Genomic DNA, 20,731 nt, shown 5'->3' with positions numbered 1-20,731 from the left:
TTATGTCTCCATCCAGCAGCAGCAGCAGCATCCTGGAGCCTGGGCTCTGTGCCAGAGGGATGCGGGAATGGTGCAGAATGTGGACGGGGAGGGAGGGATGGGTGGTGGTGGTGGTGGTGGTGCACAGATGCTGTGTGCCTTTACATAACAGCAGACTGTGTGTGTGTGTGTGTGTGGAAGACAGAGAGAAAGAGGGAGTGCTGCATTGCCTTGACTGAAGCTGTCAGGGAGGATAGTCTCTCTCTCTCTTGTTTGTTTGTGTGTGTGTCTGTGTGTGTGTGACCTTTTCTGACATACACTCCACAGGACCAGTAGACCACATAGGGGTGCAAAACCTGGTCCTAATGAGACAGAAGCTCATATTTCTGAGGCAGCTTTAGGTAAAGGTTAGAGATGTGAATGATGGTTAAAGGTGAGACAGTAACTGATGATGATATATATACACACACATATGTATATATATATATGTTTGTATATATACATATACATATATGTATATGTATATATATGTATATGTATATGTATATATATATATATATATATATATATATATACATATATGTATATAAAGAGAGAGATAAAACTATAGAGACAAGTGTGTGGAAGGAAAAAGGGGGCGTGTCTTTGTTTCATAGGTAGACGCTTCTGTTTGTGTGCGCGTGAGTTTGATGACGGGGGGGCGGGGCCGCTCGGACATGAGTAAATGACGTCAGCGCCCAGGTCGCCGAGCAGTGAAACAAACATGGCGACAGAATGGAGCGGGCAGCAGGGTTACATTCTCACTGTCGTTATCTGCCTGTGGAGCGCGGTGGTCGGTGGTCGAACAGAGGCGGCGGCGGCGGCGGGGACCGGCGGCAGGAGCGGCGGCACCGGCGGCGGCAGCGGCGGCGGCGGCAGCGGGAGCCAGGTGCTTGGCATGCGGCTGGAGAGGAGCGACAAGCCCGCCGGCACCAATGACGACGGTGTCACCCAGGTGACTGAGCAGAGCTCCGTGGTGCTCCGGTTCTACGGGCTTCAGCTCCACTCGGGCACCTGGACGCACATTCGCTTCACGGAGCTCATGGACGGTGGAGGAGGTGGAGGAGGTGTGGATGAAGAGGCGGGTGAGGAGGCGGCGGCGGCGGCGCCGGGGGCAAAGAACGGCAGCGGCTTGATGGACGCGCCGGACAGGACTTGTGCCGATTTCACGAAGGACATCAGTGTGGGGACCTTCATGAATGTCAGCAGTCCCGGCACATCGGGTCTGCTGCCGGTTTACATTAAGCCGCTCCGTAAGAGCGAGCCTCAGAAGGAGTATGCCGTGTGCACGCTGAGCGCGGATGGGAGCAGGTGGCTGCAGCTGGGCGACAGTGATGGGAGGCTGCTGGTTGTGGAGGAGAAGAAGTCCTTTCTTCCCGTGTGGTTCCAGGTCATCCTCATCTCCTGCCTCTTGGTGCATTCGGGCATGTTCAGCGGCTTAAACCTGGGACTGATGGCGCTGGACCCCATGGAGCTGCGCATCGTCCAGAGATGTGGCACCGAGAAGGAGAAGAAATACGCGCGGAAGATCGAGCCCATCCGCAGCAAAGGGAACTATCTCCTCTGTTCGCTTCTTCTGGGCAACGTCCTGGTGAACACCAGCCTCACCATCCTCCTGGATGGTCTGATCGGTTCGGGTCTGGGAGCAGTGGTGGCCTCCACCATTGGCATCGTCATCTTTGGTGAGATCGTTCCTCAGGCACTGTGCTCCCGCCACGGCCTCGCTGTGGGTGCCAACACCATCGTGCTGACCAAGTTCTTCATGCTCCTCACCCTCCCGCTGTCCTACCCCATCAGCCGGCTGCTGGATGTGATGCTGGGTCAGGAGATCGGCACGGTGTACAACAGAGAGAAGCTGGTGGAGATGCTCAAGGTGACGGAACCCTACAACGACCTGGACAAGGAGGAGATGAACATGATCCAGGGAGCTCTGGAGCTCAGGACCAAGACGGTGGAGGACGTGATGACGCCGCTGAGGAACTGCTTCATGATGCAGGCGGACGCCGTGCTGGACTTCAACACCATGACGGAGATCATGGAGAGCGGCTACACGCGCATACCCGTGTACGACGACGAGAGGTCCAACATTGTGGACATCCTGTACGTGAAGGACCTGGCGTTTGTGGATCCAGACGACTGCACCACGCTGAAGACCATCACCAAGTTCTACAACCATCCCGTGCACTTTGTGTTCCACGACACCAAGCTGGACGCCATGTTGGAGGAGTTCAAGAAAGGTGTGTCATCATCATCATCATCGTCATCATCGTCATTATAGCTACACTGATTTAGAAAGTAAAACCTGCAGCCAGGGGTGTTTCAAGAAACTTTGAGGGCCGGGGGAGGTGGGCGGGGGGGGGGGGGGGGGGGTGTTTCAAACTGAAATGAAGCGAACTAGTGGTATTTGACCGATTCATTCCAAACATTTTGGCCTCTCGGAAATTTGTTACTGCCATGGACGACCCCCCGCCCCCCACACACACACACACTCAGTCTGATTTCCATGACTTCAGAGGACATATATATGTAGACTCATATTCATTTCCTGGATATTCCATAACTACTACTAACTTAACCGTACGCTAACCTCTTCCTAACCCATACAACTTGTCTTCATCTTAAAATGTAATCATTTACATTGCGGGAGCTTTTTGTGTCCCCACAACATGAGAAACGCAAACACAAACACACACATACACAGAGGCTCAGTATGTGTCGATCAGTATTATTGATCAGTGGAACATACCAGCATGCATTTATGTCGCATTCACACCCGCCCTTCTAATTCTAGTCCGGTCCGTTAAAGGAGGTGTGAATCCGCAACAGAACTCTGGTCCGCACTAAAGAAGTGAATCCTGGTCCGCCTAATACACAGGTCTTGGTTTGCGTCAAGCGAACCAAATGCAGGAAGCGGACTACAACGCAGGGCATTGTGGGTACAAAGCAGGGACGTTGTGTATAAACAGTAAACACCATAGATATATAAAGGGTAGATGTCTCATCCACGCTGCTGGCTAATGGACTCCACTATAACATGTGTCGTAGTGGTACATGGACTTTTTAAATAACTTGCTCAATTTTCTACCAATTTTCGAACGGTTTGGTTTGTTATAAAGTCAGAGATGCAGTTATTATGACACTGCATATGTATGAAAAATTATAGTCACGATCATCCTAAATATAAATCATAATATTCCAGTATCTACGGCGGTCACAGCATCTGTCGGCTGCACAAAAGTTTGGCATCTTCCCTGGTCAAAGTTGGCAATTTCCAGTATAAATCATAATGTAAGATTTTTTTTAACAAACCAACCCGATTGGAAATCATGTGCAGCTTAAGTTCGTTATTGTGGTTAGTAAAACCTAGATATATAATGGAAAATATCAACCTTGATAAGTTGCGCAAGTAGGCTTAGAAAATGTAGCCTAGCCGTATAGCCGCTACACAACAAAGCTGCACGATTTAGTCGTTTTCCGAAGCGAAAAAGCTGCAATTTCTACATGTTGACCAACAGATGAGCAAGTTTACTTGTCCATTGTTGTCTTGTCTTCTTCTTCTTCAGTAATTCTTGATGCAGCGCCGCCTCAGGCGAGGAGGGGAATACGTTATTCAAATTCGAGTCCTCAATAGTACCGAGCCTAGCAGACTATTAGGTCAGGAAGAGAATAGTCTCTGAGCTGGAAGGTTGGAGTTGGTGGTGTTTTAGCTCCTGAAATGCCCTTGAAAAAGTCACTGACCTGAAGTCGCTGTAAGGGGTTTGCTGACTGTGATCTCTGACTTACCCTCTCGCACACATAGGGCTGCAGGGACAAAGGTCTGAGGGCCAAAAAACTAGCATCGAGGCGGCTGCTGCTGTGTGCTGTGTTATTACGAGTCGTTCTCCAGGGCGCTGTCGCAACGACACACACGGATTCCAGGCCTGTTGGCACTGTCGTCTGGAGGTTAATGAAGTCTGTGTCACGTTGTAAACAATGAACTCTCCTGCACCAGATTCCATAGAGAAATTCACTGAATGACATGATAAACTCACTGATGGAGCTGCAGTGGAGAAAAATCCTGATGTTTGTGCCATGATGTAAATTAATTGATTTTCTTCATGTAGTTTGGTGCAGGGAGTGAGTGGTTTAACAAGCCAAGCTATTTTCTAAAATACTGCTGCATATTCTAAGGATTTTTTTTTTTAATTGAGCAGGTGTAGATTTTATAAAGTGAAGCCCTTGGTTAATTCATTCATATCTGTTTTGCCTGGTGTACCAACTTTGCAGACATGTTTTCAGTCAGAAACCCTTGACAACGTTTGGTGGCGGTAGACGATGTATGGATGGATGTTTACGGTGTCTCCGAAACTGTAGGGGGAGCTCTAGAGAGTTCCGTCTCGTACGTTTGGCTGGAGCACTAATGAATATTTAAATAGCAGTTGTGCTTGAAATGCCGTTCCCTTACATGTGATCTACCTTTTGGCGTTTTATGATGGACTAGGGCTGGGCGATATATCGAAAATGTATCGTTATCGAAATTTACAACGATAATCGACGTCATTTTGCCGTTATCGATACATTCGATAACAAAATAAAAGTAGTTTTTGACTGTGTGTGTAGCCAGGCGGGCTACCTTTATGTTCATGTCCCTTTAAGACACTCGGACACTTATATCAGATATCAAATTAGGCGATGATGTCATTTAGCAACTTCAAACTTATCGTTCATTCATCGTTATCGAGGTGAGCTGCTCAATATATCGTGTTATTGATTTGAGGCCATATCGCCCAGCCCTATGATGGACGCAGATGAGGATATAAAAGGCTTGCATGGACGCATTGACCTATCCATCGTACATCTTTTCTTAAATGCACCTACATGGACACATACTTCACTGCTGCCTCTCTGCTCTTCATCTGGTTTTGGCAGCTCCTTCAATGCTCTTATTCCAGTCTGGGCTATATTAAGGCATCAGTCCGTCCTCTCAGTAGTCGGAATGAATCCGATGATGGGTCGAACGATGCGATGACTGACGCTGCAGGCAGGCCTCTGAAATGGAAAGAAAAAAAAAACAATCTAGATGAGAGAGAGTGTTTTGCGGTGAAGCAGCAGCAGCAGTGGAAGTGTTTTCATGCCGACCTACTTTCCTGGCACTGGATTTCTTTTTAACAGCCTAGTTTGTGAGAACATGTAAAACTTAATAGAAAACCTGACTTCCCTGTCTCTCTTCCTCTATCTCTTCCTCTCGTGTGACCAGGTAAATCCCACCTGGCCATCGTCCAGAAAGTGAACAACGAGGGGGAGGGAGATCCCTTCTACGAGGTGCTGGGTTTGGTTACCTTGGAGGACGTCATCGAAGAGATCATCAAGTCAGAGATCCTGGACGAGTCCGACCTTTACAGTGAGTCAGCGCTCGGTTGGTTGCCAACAAGTACCAACAAACCAGGGATGAGTATTGACGCCTGGTACAATATTGGCACTGATTTCATTATTGGTCTGTACAAAAGTATCGATGAGCGTCTGGGCGAAAGTCATCTGCTACTGATGTACAAGAACGTTTCTTGTTTAAATGAGATTGTGGCTAATGTGTCATTTTAACACGGTTATTTTCTTTTTATCGGGAACGTGTCTCGATTTAATGTAACACTTTCTCATTTTACGGAGATAGTTTCACTTTTTAACAAGATTGTTTTCTCGTTTTAACAGCAAAACTACTGGCTAACTGCCTTATTAGAACTAGTGCAGTGCCCGTAGGAAGTATGTATTCCTATAGCAATGCATGATTAGGAACGTAAAGGCTAACATAATACAAACACTGTGCAACCTCATTAGGCACAACGCAAATGTTTTCATTATCGATTAGCATTAGCGTAGCTAGCTGTTGTGACCATCAGCCACGCCAGCCGACCGCGTGCCTAATGAGGTCGCACAGCGTTTGTATTGTGTTAGCCCTACGCTAGTGCTAATCGTGGACTCCCTAGCTTACCTTTGGAAACAGGTTAGCCGCAAAGTAGTAGCATGCTATTAATAAATATGTGCTCGCGTATCGGTGAACCGACTGACACCCCGACTCCCCTACCCGACGGACCTTTCAGCCGATGATCCGCTCAAACCAGACGCATCCGATGGAACCAGTAGCATCGTTCTCTTCTTCTTTGGAATGCAACCTATTCCTGGCGTCCAGACTTATACCGCCACACGATGGTGAAGTCAGATACTACAAGACCCTGACGCTCGAGTATACCAGGGATCCGCGATACGTGATGCGCAATGCGACGCGTGTCTAGTATACCGTGAGCCGTGTTTCGATGCGTACTTATGTTTTCATCGGCCCGTCTTTGTGTCTTTGTTTCCGCAGCTGACAACAGAAACCGGAAAAAAGTGGATCCCAACAAGAGCAAACGGGACTTCTCGGCCTTCAAGCAAGACGGCGACAGCAAGGTGAAGATCTCGCCGCAGCTCATGTTGGCAGCTCATCGTTTTCTGGCCACAGGTGAGTCGTCAACTGAGTCATAATTACAGACAACTGAGTCATAATTACAGACAACTGAGCCGTAATTACTTGCGGTGTTGTGAACACTGTCCACTGTCTCGCTTTCTCCGCTGTTGACGTCCTTGTCCTTGAATTTGATGTCAACCAAGGCGTGGGAACTCTGTTGTTCATTCTATTGGATTGGACTTAAAATGATGGTCTTTGCTATAGTTATTGCTGTGTGACTCAGATTGTTGAATTGTCTTCCACAGTATTTTGTCATGCTTGATGTATACTTACTGTAGTTTAATACCTAAAGCTAGGTATTTGACATGGTCGTCTTTGTTCCCTCCACAGAGGTGAGCCTGTTCAGCCCGCTCCAGGTCACAGAAAAAGTCTTACTGAGGATTCTCCGACACCCAGACGTTATCCAGGAACTCAGGTTCAATGAAAACGACAAGCGCTCGCCGCAGCACTTTATCTACCAGAGGGGCAAACCTGTCGACTACTTCATACTCATTTTGCAGGTAAAAGTCCACGTATTCTCTCTTATTTACACATACTAAGATATGAAGTTATTGTCAAGCAGTCCAAAAAAAAAAGCCACAGTAATCCAGTGTTTCTCAAAGACTGGGTCAGGACCCACAGATGGGTTACAGGAGATTTTTAGACTAGACTATTATTGACATTGACGAGACCAAACCAACGCCTTTGCATTGATTGAATTGTTGCTCATTGCTGTAGGATTTCAGATCTGCTCTTTTTTTTTCCAGACTTATACATTTAAATACTTTTCACATACATCTCGTCACCACGGTGTGAGTGTGTGTTTTGACAGTGTCAGTCCTGGGGGAAGGGTCATAATCAAGTCCGATTGGATAACACTGGCCTGGCTGACCTGTTTAAACACAGGTTTATCCCAGGTTAGTCTGGAGGGAGTATTAGTGCGGAGCTAAACACGTCAACGTTTTAACATGACGTGAGGTATTTTGAAAGTATAATAAATACATTCTAAAAATGACTGCACATTATTTTGTTATTAAATAGGATTTTATCTATTTTTTTTAGATTTTTTTATTTGTTAATTTTGATTAACAAATCATTCGATTATTAACTACTAACAACTATTCTTGATGACTTTCATATGATAATTGCCTCCTATAAGTCACAGGTTTGCCTGGACACTCTAAAAGTCGTTTTAGTAGATTAATATATTTTTTAATAGATTTTATTCCTGGTTAAATAGAGGTTAAATAAAAAATATGGAATAAAATATGAAAGAATGAAACCCGAAGATAAATGTTGTATGATGTATACCTGAAATTCCTCATAAAGGTTTTTTTTTTTTTCGTGATCATAAATTATAAAGGGGATTTAAATAAAAAATAATAATATTGAATATTCTTAGTAAAGAACTTTTTACTAAAAGTATGAATGAATCTAAAAATAAATTGTTTTTAAAGCAACAGCTGTCATTTACCACACAAGATAAAGAGTGAGTGATTCATATACACAGTTCTGTGTGTTTGTGTCTCAGTGGGGGGGGGGGGGCTCCTCCCCGCTTGCTTGACCTTCACTAATAGGATCCTCTTACGTAAGATGAAGACCGATCGAAGGGGGAGAAAAAAAGGATTGAAGGGTTTAGGAAGGATGGAAAAGAAGAAAAGCAGATGAAAAGAAAGAGATGCTGAGAAATGGCAGCAACTCCCTCCTTTTGCATCAGGAGAGAGAAACAGAATAGGAAAAGCAAGGAGAGAAGAAGTGGCATACAGTGCACTGCACTTAAATGAGTCATATTATACGTTGTTTCTCCAAGTTAACCTAGTTCCCTGGTGTCCTAATGAACATGTCTGTGACATGCTTTGGTCAAAATACCATAAGGATGAAGCACCACAGCAGTTCAATCACTCTGCCAAAACAGCCCTGTTCAGAACGCTCCGTTTAATAGTATCTCTTTAGATCCACCTTAAAGGTCCACCTTAAAAAAAAAAAGGAAAACGAAACTTAAGGGACAGGAAATGACATCAGCCACAGAGGCTACTGGGAGCTAACAGCAGTTAGCATTTGGAAAAGTGATCATTTGCAGACTCTAGCAGGCACATTGACGTCATATATAACATGTATCCACTGGACAGATAAATCCTCTGAGGCTGGAAGTTTGTGTAGAACTCTGTGCTGCACCGTGGAGACAAGAATAGAACTTTTCGCGGACTTCCAGTTTTTCGGAGCTCCGCGACACAACAATTCGAGGAATTTATCGCATTGTGACGTCCCAGTGAGCGCGGAAGTCAACATTGAATTTAAGAATTACAAGAAAATAAATGTTAAATAAAATAAGAATATGACAATCAATTAAATGTCCTTAAATAAACTGTAGAAAGAAAAGATGCACATTTGTATTTTTACATCAAAATCATGACTTCCTTGGGTGGGACTAACCCTAACAGATACAGTATTCAGGTCCTACTTCATTTTTAGAATATCCCTTTTCAAAGGCTGGGTGACATGGCTTATAAATCATATCTTGATATTTTTAGACTATATCCCAAAATATACAAGATGTGGGGATATAAAGCTGCACACAGCCCTTTTCTCTGGACTCTTTCTTTTGACATGTTTGTGATTCTGAAGGGACAAAACACTGTAAGATAAAATCGCTACGTTTATGAATCTGTATTGCACGATCTTAAAATACACTTATTACATTTCAGATAATACCTGCTTATTTTCTTTGTTTTTTTTATGATAAATCAACGGTATTTACGTGTGTTAGAAACAATGATTTTAGGCTTAAAATGAAAGATGTGTATACTTATATCGATTCCAAGTACGTTTTCATACCATTTCGTGTATAATATTTGGTGCATTATCAATGTTGGCAGATTTTAAAACCAGGAAAAGTCATCACAGGAACAGATAACTTATCTAAGGTCATAATATGTTGCCTTATGTCCAGATATACAGTAGATATAGAATAGATATATAGCCCAGCCTGACCCTTTTTCAGTGGGAAACACTGTGCATCATCATCACGGCCGCTGTTAAAAAGTGTGTTTGTTGTTGACACCTGAGGTGTTGATGAAGTAACTGCAGACACTCAACCAGCAACCTGAGCTCAGCTGCTCCTGTTCCCCTGACAACTACGTATATGTGTCCGTGCATGTGTGTATGTCTGAGACAGACACATTTATTTCAAAATCTGTCTTTCTTGAGACATTTTGACCCTGTGAGGACACTTTTGACATTTTTAAATTGCCTTTTTTTTAGGGTTAAGACTTGGTTTAAGGTCAGGTTTAGGTTAAGGCATTTAGTTTAGGTTTAGGGTAAAGGGCTGGGGAATGCATTATGCATGCGAGTGTCCTCACTAAGAGTGCTGTACAAGAACCCGAGTGTGTGTTTTGAGGTAAAGGGACACTGGACCCTGGACGAGTGCACCTGTGGCGCAATGTAATATTCATGGGGTGTCAAAGTGCCACAGGAGATGACTCCTATGTTTTCACACAGCAGAGCTTGTTCATCAGCTGACGCACAAGTGCAGTTTAAAGTGTCAGTTAATAACAAAATGTCCCCCCGCTCTTTCTCTTCCTCTTGTGTGTGTGTGTGTGTGTGTGTGTGTGTGTGTGTGTGTGTGTTCCTCTCCCTTTGTGTGTGTGTTTCAGGGCCGAGTGGAAGTGGAAGCTGGTACTGAAAACATGAAGTTTGAAACCGGTGCTTTCTCCTACTATGGAGTCATGGCTCTGAGTGCACCGCCGCAGGGTGAGACAGTGTACACACCTGCACAAAGACAAATAAACACAAGCTCACACCCGACACAAGTCTTTAACACACACAAATATAACAACTTCATAATTTAATATACTTTTTTTTTCTGCTGAGAGAGCAGACGTACTTTGACTCTCGAGCAGTGAGTGTCAAACTCAAATCAAATTTGAAATGAAAGATGTGTCATTAATTAATTATTATTTATTTATTAATTTATTTATTTATTTATTTATTTATTTATTTATTTATAAATTTATAAATTTATTTATTTATCTATTTTTCTATTTATTTATTTATTAATTGATAATTCCCCATACATATTAATTGATTTACCGTTGGAATAGCCTCAGAAGGGCTAAATATCACATTTACTTACTTTATTTATTTTGAGGTAACTTGATAGATGTGTAAGTGCAAGAGCAGGAATGACATAACATGATCTCACAAAACAACCCAAGTTGTACCTTTTATGCTGCTATGGCAAATAAGTGGTGTGACAATATATGATTTTATTGGGCGTTTCAATAAAAAAAAAAAAAAAAAAAAAAGAATTTTGTTTATAATATGATAAATTGCTATAATTTTGGGCAGGATGTTTTATTGGTGACTCGTGATAATGTCATATTATCCCATGCCAAGTTGCAACAGTACACAGTAAATGTAAGATAATCCTAAATAAGCTGTGCCATGTGTCTCTTGACGCTCTCACACAAAGTGCTCTGACTGTCGGTCGGTGAGCTCATGCTAAAGTCGACAGGTCAAGAGGATTTAGTCCAAATAGGGAAACACTTACTTAGTTCGTCTTCTGTCCTCCAGGTGGACAGATGACGCCTGACAAATTGAACTGAGAGGGAAAAAAACCCACATAATGACTTATGACTTATACCCAATGTATATATATTGTTTAGCTGTCCTGTTTGACGTCCAAGTGGTTTTTATGCTGCGTTCCACTAACATCGGAACTCGTAAATCGGAAAAAAAGGGAGCGACGTCAACCCCGAGCTAAGTCGGAAGTCCAAAGGTATCTGGGGCTAGCCATTATTAGCAATTACAGGCAATAACAGCGGTACTCTGTGCGCACAAACAGCGTAGCGACCCGTCTACAGCTACAAATGAAACGGTACTATGTGTACGAGTGATTTACTGTGAAACAAATAAGTAGTGGTAGAACTGTATAATAGAAAAGCGCCAACAGATGGCAAAGGGTGGCACCAAAATGTAATTAAAGATCATTTGGAAACAAAAATTATGCAAAATATGAGATAAACATGACAGAAATGCATACATTAACAAAATAAACAGTATGAAGGTGACGGTATGTGCAGTTTTGTTTAATGCAGTATAGATGCAAAAAAAGCTGTCTTTGACTTTTAGGTTGAGCTATTAGTCTGTGAGTGCAGTTGTTTTGTACAGTCTGATGGCCGATGTACGGCTGATGTCCTGCAGCTCACTGTCTGTGGAGAGGAACATTGATTTGTATTGTTTTGCCCAGTCCCACGACCTACTTTTGGGTCCTGACCTATCAAGACTGAACCATACTGATCAATGATGATTGATAAAACAGCCTCTGTGTTTCTGATGACTGGTCAAAGTTATGGAGAAAGTTATGGTCATATAGAAACCCGTGCGGGACAGCCCTGACTATTCCCAGTGAGATGTTCTACTTCTACTGAAGTTACAGCGCGTACATGGCGTCCATTTTCTGAGAGTTCATGATTTCTTCTGTAACGCAGCAATAGACGCAGCGAATGGCAGAGCTGTCCTGTTTGACGTCCTCCGTCTCCTGCTGGTTGTTCTCCCTCTGTTTTGCCAACTCGACTTGCAGGTCCAGTCTTAAAGCAGACTCCTCCTGCACCTTAGTGGAAAGACAAATGTTCGTTTTCCTCTCCGTCTCCAGCCTCCGCTGCTCCTCCTGCAGCACTTTGGCGAGGCACTCGTTCTGTTTGGACAGAGACGTGTTCTCCCGAGACAGCCTGGCGTTCAGAGCGTGGAGGTTACCGATGAGCTCTGCCTCGCTCTGGAATTTGACGGAGAACTGGAGGTTTGCCGCTTTCAGGACCTCCAACTCCTGAAATAGAGCCTCTTGGACAGCGCATACTTGTTTGACGGCCTTGGCCTCCTGCTGATGGTCCAACTTATGCTTCTCCAATTGACTCATCAGTTCCAGTCTCCAGCTGTGCTCCTTCTGCAGCTCGTTGGCGAGAGACTCCTTGACTTTGGACAGCGACTCGTTCTCGTTGGTCGCTGTGACGATGTTGGCCGACAGCTTGTTGTTTTGGACCTTGAGGTTGTAAGTGGTCTCCTTCTCCACGTTTAGTCTCTTCGACAGCCTCTGGTTGGCTGCTTTTAGGGCCTCCAGCTCCTGACACAGAGCCTGTGTCATGGCGTTGGTCTGTCTGGACTCTTTGAGCTCCTGCTGATGGGCCACCTCATGCCTCTCCAACTGATCAATTGACTCCAGTCTCCAACTGCGCTCCCTCTGCAGGTCTTTGGTGAGAGATTCCTTCTCTTTGACTAACGACTCGTTCTTTTCGATCTCCGTGGCCACGTTGGCTGACAGCTTCTTATTTTGCGCCTCGAGGTTGCGAGCGGCTGCGTTCTCAATGCCGAGTCTGTTCGACAGGTCGCGGTTGGCGTCTTTCAGGGCCTCCAGTTCCTGGTGGAGAGCCCCAACCTCCCGCTGAAGGATGTCTTTCTCTTTTCGTAAGCACTCCCTTAGATCGAGTCTCAAGGTGTGCTCCCCCTGGTGCTTGCTCTTTTCCATCTCAGTCTTGAGCCTCGTAGAGAGCCTAGCGTTCAGAGCCTGAAGCTCACCGCCGTGCTCCGTCTCACTCTGGAGTTTCGCGGCGAGCTCGAGGTTTGCTGCTTTCAGGACGCCCATTTGCAGATGCAGATTCTCAACCTCGTGCTTTAGGCCACCTGTTGCTTTCTGAACGGCGTCGGTCAGCTCCAGTCTGAGTGCATGCTCCTTCTGCAACAAAGTACTTTGAGACTTAAACACCTCTGAAAGACCCTTGTGGGCATGCTTCTCTATCTCCAGCTTGGCTCGTTCCTCCAGCAGTTCTTTGGCAAGAGACTCGTTTTCTTTGGACAGAGACTCCTTCGTTCTGGTTTCTGCGGCCATGTCTGCAGACAGCTTCTTATTTTGGACCTCCTCCATGTTAAGTCTGTTTGACAACCTGCGGTTGGCTGCTTTCAGATCCTCCAGTTCCTGATGGAGAGCCTTCAGCTGCTGCTGATGAGCGTCCTTTTCTTTTTGAAAGCACTTGCTCAGCTCCTCTCTCGATGTGTGCTCCTTCTCCAGCTCTTCTCTGGAGGTGGGCTCTTTCTGCTGCGTACCATTGAGAGAATCCCCCAGTTTGGTCAGTGACTTTTTCCTCTTCGTCCCAGTCTGCAGTTTGGCATAGAGCTCTAGGATTGTTGCGTTCAGAGCCTCCAGCTCTCGACAGAGGGCTTCTGTTGCAGCACTAGCCTGCTGCTGTTGGTCGTCCTGCTTCTCCAGTCTCAAGGTGAGTTTCTTCTGCAGCTGAGCAATTTCAGGCATTTTTGAACGAACGGGAGATGTATTTTCTTTGAACGGAGACTCCTCGTTCTTTCGCTTCTCTGTAGACATCTTAGCAGACGGCTTCTCGTCCTTGATGCTAGACAGCCTGTGGTCGGCTGCTTTCAGGATCTCCAGGTTTTGATGAAGAGCGTTGTGCTTCTGCTGATAGGTGTTTTTCACCGTTTGCAGGTAATCATTCATCTCCTGTCTCAAGGTGCGCTCCCTCTGCACCTTAGCAGTGAGACACTTGTTCTCTTGGACGAGAGAGCGATTCCTCTTGTTCTCTTTAGCCAGACTGGCGCTCAGCCTCTCGGACTGAGCGTCAAGGTTATAAACGAACTTCTCCAGAATGTTCAGCTTCTGTCGCAGACTGACGTTGGTCGCTTTGACGGCCTCCAGCTCTTGATGATAAGACGCTTTCATGCCCCTCTCGTTTTTGCACTTGTAAGCAGGCATTTTGCTCAGTGTCAGGTCTGTTCTTCCTCTGTGTTTTACGGTTGGTTGTCGTAGTGTTGTGTTCTGTGTTGTTTTGTTTATGTTGTTGTTGGCAGGTGGCTTTTCTTGTTTGTTTGTTTTTTACAGCAGATAGCATCCATAGTGTTGCATTGTTCCCTTCTAATGATCTCCTTATCCTCTCACCTCAAAGTCCTTGTCACCTTCTTCTTCTGTGGTGTTTCATGACGGTCGAAATGCTGCCATTCACAGTACGAAGTTCTTATTTCCTGTACACGTTCATTTATTTCCTTACTCTTATTTCCTACTCCACTTTGATCTGCCTTGATCAAAGGCAGATTTTTAGCATGGTTGCTACAGGAGCTTACGTACAGATCAAAGACAGTTGAGAAGCCTGATGCAATTCCTGCCAATGTCACCATTCATCCATCCATCCATTATCTACTGCTTTATCCTCCACCGGGGGGCGCTGTTTTTGTCACCACAGAATACTTTGAGGAGGATTTAGTGACCCAGGAAGGGACAGAAAACCAAAGAATCACAATTCAGACTTCAAAATAGGGGTGTGGATATAAATTAGCTATGTAATATAGTCCTGCATTGGGTTGATGAAACTGCTATGTTGTTCTATAACACGTGTCAAACTCAAGGCCCGGGGGCCAGATGTGGCCCGCCACATCATTTTAAGTGGCCTGTGACGTCTATGCTGCTTTAAGGTGTGTGTGTTGACCATAAACTACTATTTCCCACAATGCATAGTGATTGTGTTACCCGTGAAGTGACGGCATCCCGCCTCTAGTTTGCAGTGTAACATTGTATATGCATCATTCGACGAATAAAAATTGAGATTGAAATATCCACAAATGATCCCAAAATGTCCAGGAAGAGAAAGATTGACGCAGATGGAAGGCAGTTTCAAAATACAACAATCTGCGATCGCAGCAGAATGTGTTCACAAAAGCCATAACCAAAAAACGATGCGGCAGTGAAAGCTAGCTTTATTGTGGCTCAAGAAATCACCCATGCTTTTCTGAGTCTTTTTCTGAGGCTGTGTTTACATTTAGTTGCATTTATTCTGTCTTACAGTTACATCAGGCCCTTTGAGGGCAACCATTATGCTCATGTGGCCCTCAGTGAAAATTAGTTTGACACACCTGTTCTATAAAGTCTATAAAGTTCTAGCACTACTTGTCATGAGTTGACCTGGTTTGGGTATCAGGCAGGTCATTTTCTTGGTGGTAGTTGTTAAAATTCTTTTGACCTTTCGTTTTTTGGGGCCAAAAATCAATCACTTCCATCTTGTCTGCATTGAGATGGACAAAGTTCTGGTACATCCACTCATTGATTTGATGAATACACTTTACTCTGTGAAAGACTGTAGTCATCTGATGACACTGAAATATAAAGTTGTGTCTCATCTGCATAGGTGTGATAAGAGATGTTGTACTTATGTTATAAGCTGAGCTAGAGGCAGCATGTAGATGTTGAACAGAAGTGGTCCGAGAATGGACCCTTGAGGAACTCCGCATGTCGTTTTTGTAGTTTAAGACTTTGATAAGTGCAGTCTGTGCTGTTTGATATTGGCCTGTAGTTACTTATTGCTGAAGCTTCCAGATTAGATTTTTTTAATCACAGCAGTTTTCAAGGCCTGGAGAAACTGCCCAGACTGAAGAGAATTGTTGTCTGTCCGTCTGTCTGCAACCAATACATCAATGCAATGCATACATCATTGATGTGAGAATGATTTGCCTGCTAAAGACCTGATATTTAAGAGAACTAAACTGAATATGCTAAAACCCTTATCTTTTCTGTGTTCCGAGACAGACTGTGGCTGAAGTGTAATGAATATTAGATTTGATAATGATGTATTTCTTGAAAGAAGGGACTTTCTTTCCTTTTTACCTATCAAAACGTGACTTGATGAAGCCTCCGACACATTGGCCCTGACTTTACCTGGGAAACAATAGTGAGGATGCTAACTTAGCATTCACATAATAAACTACAAAATAAAGGCCGTTTCGTGCAAAGTTATATTTATATACGTTTTTACGTATATATATATATATATATATATATATATATACAGTATATATATATATATATACGCGCACACATGTTAAACACCCAGTCAACAACAAGTCATAATGCAGCTAATAGTCAACAACTAACCGTGTCAAGTATTTAGTCATTCTAACACAAGGTTGTGAAATTGTCCAATTGTGCCCTTTTTATATATATATATATATATATATTCATGATGTATGCGTTGTCTTGTTATCCATGCATTTACATGTGTTTCTGTCAGAAATATACCTGTACATATTTACATTTTTGTAAGTAGCCCCTCTGTTTTTATGAACAGAACACATTTGCGCTAACAAATTTTGTGAAATTTGTTAAAATCCCACATACCTCGAACCTGTGGGAACCATGCAATGGATCAGTGACTGTTGCCAATATTTTCACCACAACAGAACACGACATTCTTTTGTTGCCTAAGAAATGCATCACTGTGGTGGACCTCCAGAGATAGATGTCATTTTTACACCCTGAATTTCTACAAGACGAAAAACCAAATGAACGAGCTCACCTCTGTTTCTTTGCCCTCTTCCTGCCCCTCCTCTCTCTCAGCAGTCACCCCTCCGCTCTCCCCAACTGTGGCATCACCCCCTCCGCGACGCCTCTCTCTTAAGAGGTTTTCTCTGTTCTCTCGTTTCCCAGGTAAACACTGACTCGCATGAGTTTCCTCCTTTAACCCGATCTCCACCATTTCCTCCTCTTTTTCATCACCTTCTGAGCCCCACGATCCACAAAGTACATGCGTGTACGCAGCTAACAAAGAGTTAGAGTTTAACTTCGGCTTGTGTCGACTCGTATTTTGGTGTTCGAGTGTGATTCTCGACGCACAGACGTGAGTAGACATTTCGCCGCGTGGAAGAACTGACTGAACTTGCTGAACTCCATGTTTCAGGATAGATGTGAATGCATACAAAAGATGCACAGAATTAGCACAAAAATGCAGCATTGGTGGAATAGACCAATGCATGGTAAGTTTACATTAAAAGTCACCATGCAAGTCAATGGCTAGTGGTTAGCGCCAGGAGCGCCCGGCCCAAGAGCACCCGGCTCTAGCCCAGACTAGGGCCCACTTTACGTTACGCTTTTCGCGACATCGGGACTGGCGACAGCGGGAACTCTGTGGAAAGAGAATTCCCGCTGTCGTAGTCCCGCTGTCTTCAAATTTTCTCCCGACAACTTCAAAGTGCGTTGAAAGAGAACGTGCCGGGCTCGCGACAGTGGGAGGTCAGGGTTTGGGCGATTAGCATATAGCGCGCGCTAATTAGCATATAGCGCGGGACTTTTGTTCCAAAACAAAATGGCAAGGGGGTGAAGCAGGGCGCTGGACGCTATACGTGGAGCACCTCCGAAACCAAGTGCCTGATCGGTATCTGGTCGGAGGACGAGATCCAGAAGAAGCTGGAGTCGAAGATGGCCTACGTAAAAAATGCAACAGCGGATGCGGGAGGCCGGCTACGATCGTACAGTCGAGCAAGTTAAGAGGAAAGTTGTAAGCGCCGCGGGTGTCTAAAGACGTCGCGACATCGACGAAAAGGGTAATGTAAAGTGGGCCTTAGTGTCGTCCGAAAGCATGGTGCGGTATATATACAACTATAAGCAAGATAACAAAGGTTTCCTAAAATGATGTGCTATTCCTTGAAGCACAGATGCTCTTCTGAACGAACTGGGTTTCTCTGATCGTCTCTGGCGACTTCTATCTCTACCTCTAACTCAAAATTCCCGTCCTCATTGCAGGGACGACTGTCCTGTCCCTGCGTCACCCCCCATGTCCACTATGTCACTAAAAACAGCCAATGAGAGAGAGGTTCCTCTCCTCTGAACTCACTCTGCGCTGCTTTGACAATGCACTTTGACTCATCACATTGGCATGTTTTTCGCTTCATCACCAACACTCAACACTCACTCACGCCATCATTATTGACACCAGTGAGCTGCATTCATGTTCCAATCTATTTCTGACTTGTTTTCATCTCGTTGATTTGTGTGTTGTTGTTTTTTTTTAATGCCCTAGAGTCACTTGCGTGACGACTATTTCTACGGTGGCCATGAGAGCTCAACACACGGCAGCGCCGGTTCACGTTTCCTGAAGTGTGATTGTATGATGTGACTGATAATAAAGCACCAGACATATTCTTGATATATTTTAGGTGTTAAGCAGACTTAGATTTTGCTTGGTGAACCCTAGTCAAATACTGGTCAAAATCACCAGATCGGATACTGGACAGATAAAAATGTAAACTCCGATTCATTTTAGCCGAGTCATATTGTGGACTGTTTACTAAGAATATTATGAGATTATGATGACTTACGTGTTTGTGATAACAGTATCGTGCCGTCCTAAGTCTTAAAATCAAATAACCTTGAATGTTTTTGTTTTTTTCGGAATTAGCTTGTGTAACTGCATATTTGCCGTGTTCTGACCTCTCCGGGCCACCATACACGTGTTTTAGTATTGTATTTAATCTTCCCCTTCTCTACCCCCCCCCCCCCCCCCCCGCTCACTCTCTTCTCTGTCGATCCCAGAGTTCCGTTCTCCGTCACACGGGGGAAACCTCAACCGCTCGGCGTCGCTGAGCTGCACTGAGCGCGCTCTCGAAGGCGGTTCAGTGAGCGGGAGCAACACTCAGATCCCAGGCACGCCCCTACAGTACATACCGGACTTCTGCGTGCGAGCTCTCACTGACCTGCAGTTTGTAAAGGTAACTTGAGACGTCACTAATGGTGCTTTTACACTACATAGTCCTGGCACGCCTCTACTCGGTTTGCTATGGTTTTCCATTATTATAGTACCTCCTCAACGTGGGCGGCGTCATCGCTACACGGCTGCATGAAACTGCTGTGACTTCGTTTTATATGCGACATAGACAAACTAGTGACTAGCAGTTGTTTTCAGTATAATTGAATCATTAGAATCGGTAAAATAAAAAAAAGTTTTAAAGTAAAACGAAACTTAAGGGACAGGAAAGAGGCTACTAGGAGCTAACATCAGTTAGCATTTGGAAAAGTGATCATTTGCAGGCTCTAGCAGGCACATTGCCGTCATATATAACATGTATCCAATGGACAGATAAATCCTCTGAGGCTGGAAGATTGTGTAGAACTCTGTGCTGCACTGTGGAGCCAAGAATAGAACTTTTTGCGGACTTCCGGTTTTCGGATACCGTTGGCCTCGTTAGCGCTCTCGTTTAGCGCATTGTGACACCAGTGAGTGCGGAAGTCAACATCGCATGTTTTAACTGTACTTAGACTGAGGAGGACCACAAAAACATGACTGAGTCATCTTTTTTCACACTTTGCCGACTGACAGGGCCTCCAGAGTCCCCAATATAAGGATTTAAATGATTCAAAAGTTGATTTTGCATAATATGGGACCTTAAAATGACTACTAGTGGGTCAGATTTTTATTTGTCATTTCCTCATAAAGACAAATGAAATTACTTTTCTCACAGTCCCACCCGCTAGCTATGAAGATTAAAAGGAACAACAAATGGACAAAGTAGTGCAGAAACTAACACACACACACATCACTTGCAGTAACAACGCGCAGATTAGGACTTAACCAATAAAACGATACCGACACCGGGAAGTAGATATTCTAACTTTTTGCACTGGACCAAGTTTTGGGCAAAGTTGTCCCTAACTATTTGTGTTTTGGGCAGCTCTTTTTGGCAAACCTCTTTAAACTTGTGTTTCAGTTGCTGTTTGTATGTATTTTCACCTGCAGATCACTCGTGCTCAGTACCAGAATGGTCTCCTGGCCTCCAGGCTTGACAGCACGGCGCAATCTCCGGAAGGTAGCCACACTCACCTGGACAAGTCCGTTCATTTGCCCCCAGTCACGCCACCGGGGACACGCACTCCACTGCTGCTGGCCACGCCTCCTGGGAAGCGGCCACCCTCTAACGCTCACCCGACGCCACCCGGCGGCCGCTCCGCTCAGCCGCAGACTTCCTGCTCCTCCAGCCACAGGCCGAGCCATCCTCCGACCCAAACCACTCCCTCTCCAAACAGCCACGCCTCCCTCTCCCAGAACCCCTCGTCCACCGTGAGTACGGCACCGTTCGCCCTCAACCCACACCCCAATCTGGCCTCCAAGTCCCAGCAGTCACCAGAGAACGGGCTGGGTGAGACCACGGCTCTGCTCAGTGAGCAGCAGAACTGCGTGGGGCCCCGTAAACCCAGCCACACCCAGGCACACCCCCACCCACACACTCATGCGCACACCGAAAGCACCATCTAACTAATCTGAAAATCCCTGGAGGAGAAACCAAACTAGCTACATCACATAAAATCCCCCGGCACAACTTCCCCTTCCTGTTTGCTTGCCGTCCCCCTGAACTTCTTTCTGCAGACGTCGGGGGTGGAGCTGCGGATCAGCACATGGTGTGACTTTTATAAATTACAGATCCTCCTTTATCTACTTC

At 44.9% G+C, this 20,731-nt stretch overlaps 1 protein-coding gene across 1 annotated transcript; it reads left to right on the top strand.

The window, feature by feature from the left end:
* Positions 1-703: 703 nt before the first annotated feature.
* Positions 704-20,547, top strand: LOC310933316 (metal transporter CNNM4; the record flags this gene model as incomplete). The annotated part of the gene is made up of 8 exons (XM_083896781.1): positions 704-2,255; positions 5,255-5,398; positions 6,356-6,490; positions 6,827-6,996; positions 10,129-10,225; positions 16,860-16,949; positions 18,831-19,006; positions 20,032-20,547. The coding sequence occupies 8 exons, from the start codon at positions 704-706 to the stop codon at positions 20,545-20,547; spliced, it is 2,880 nt and encodes a 959-aa protein (XP_083752907.1).
* Positions 20,548-20,731: the final 184 nt, after the last annotated feature.

This window comes from Microchirus variegatus (assembly GCF_963457635.1).
Source record: "Microchirus variegatus genome assembly, chromosome: 1".
NCBI lineage: Eukaryota > Metazoa > Chordata > Actinopteri > Pleuronectiformes > Soleidae > Microchirus > Microchirus variegatus.
The sequence above is the reverse complement of the archived record's forward strand: the minus strand, read 5'-3'. Positions and strand labels throughout refer to the sequence as shown.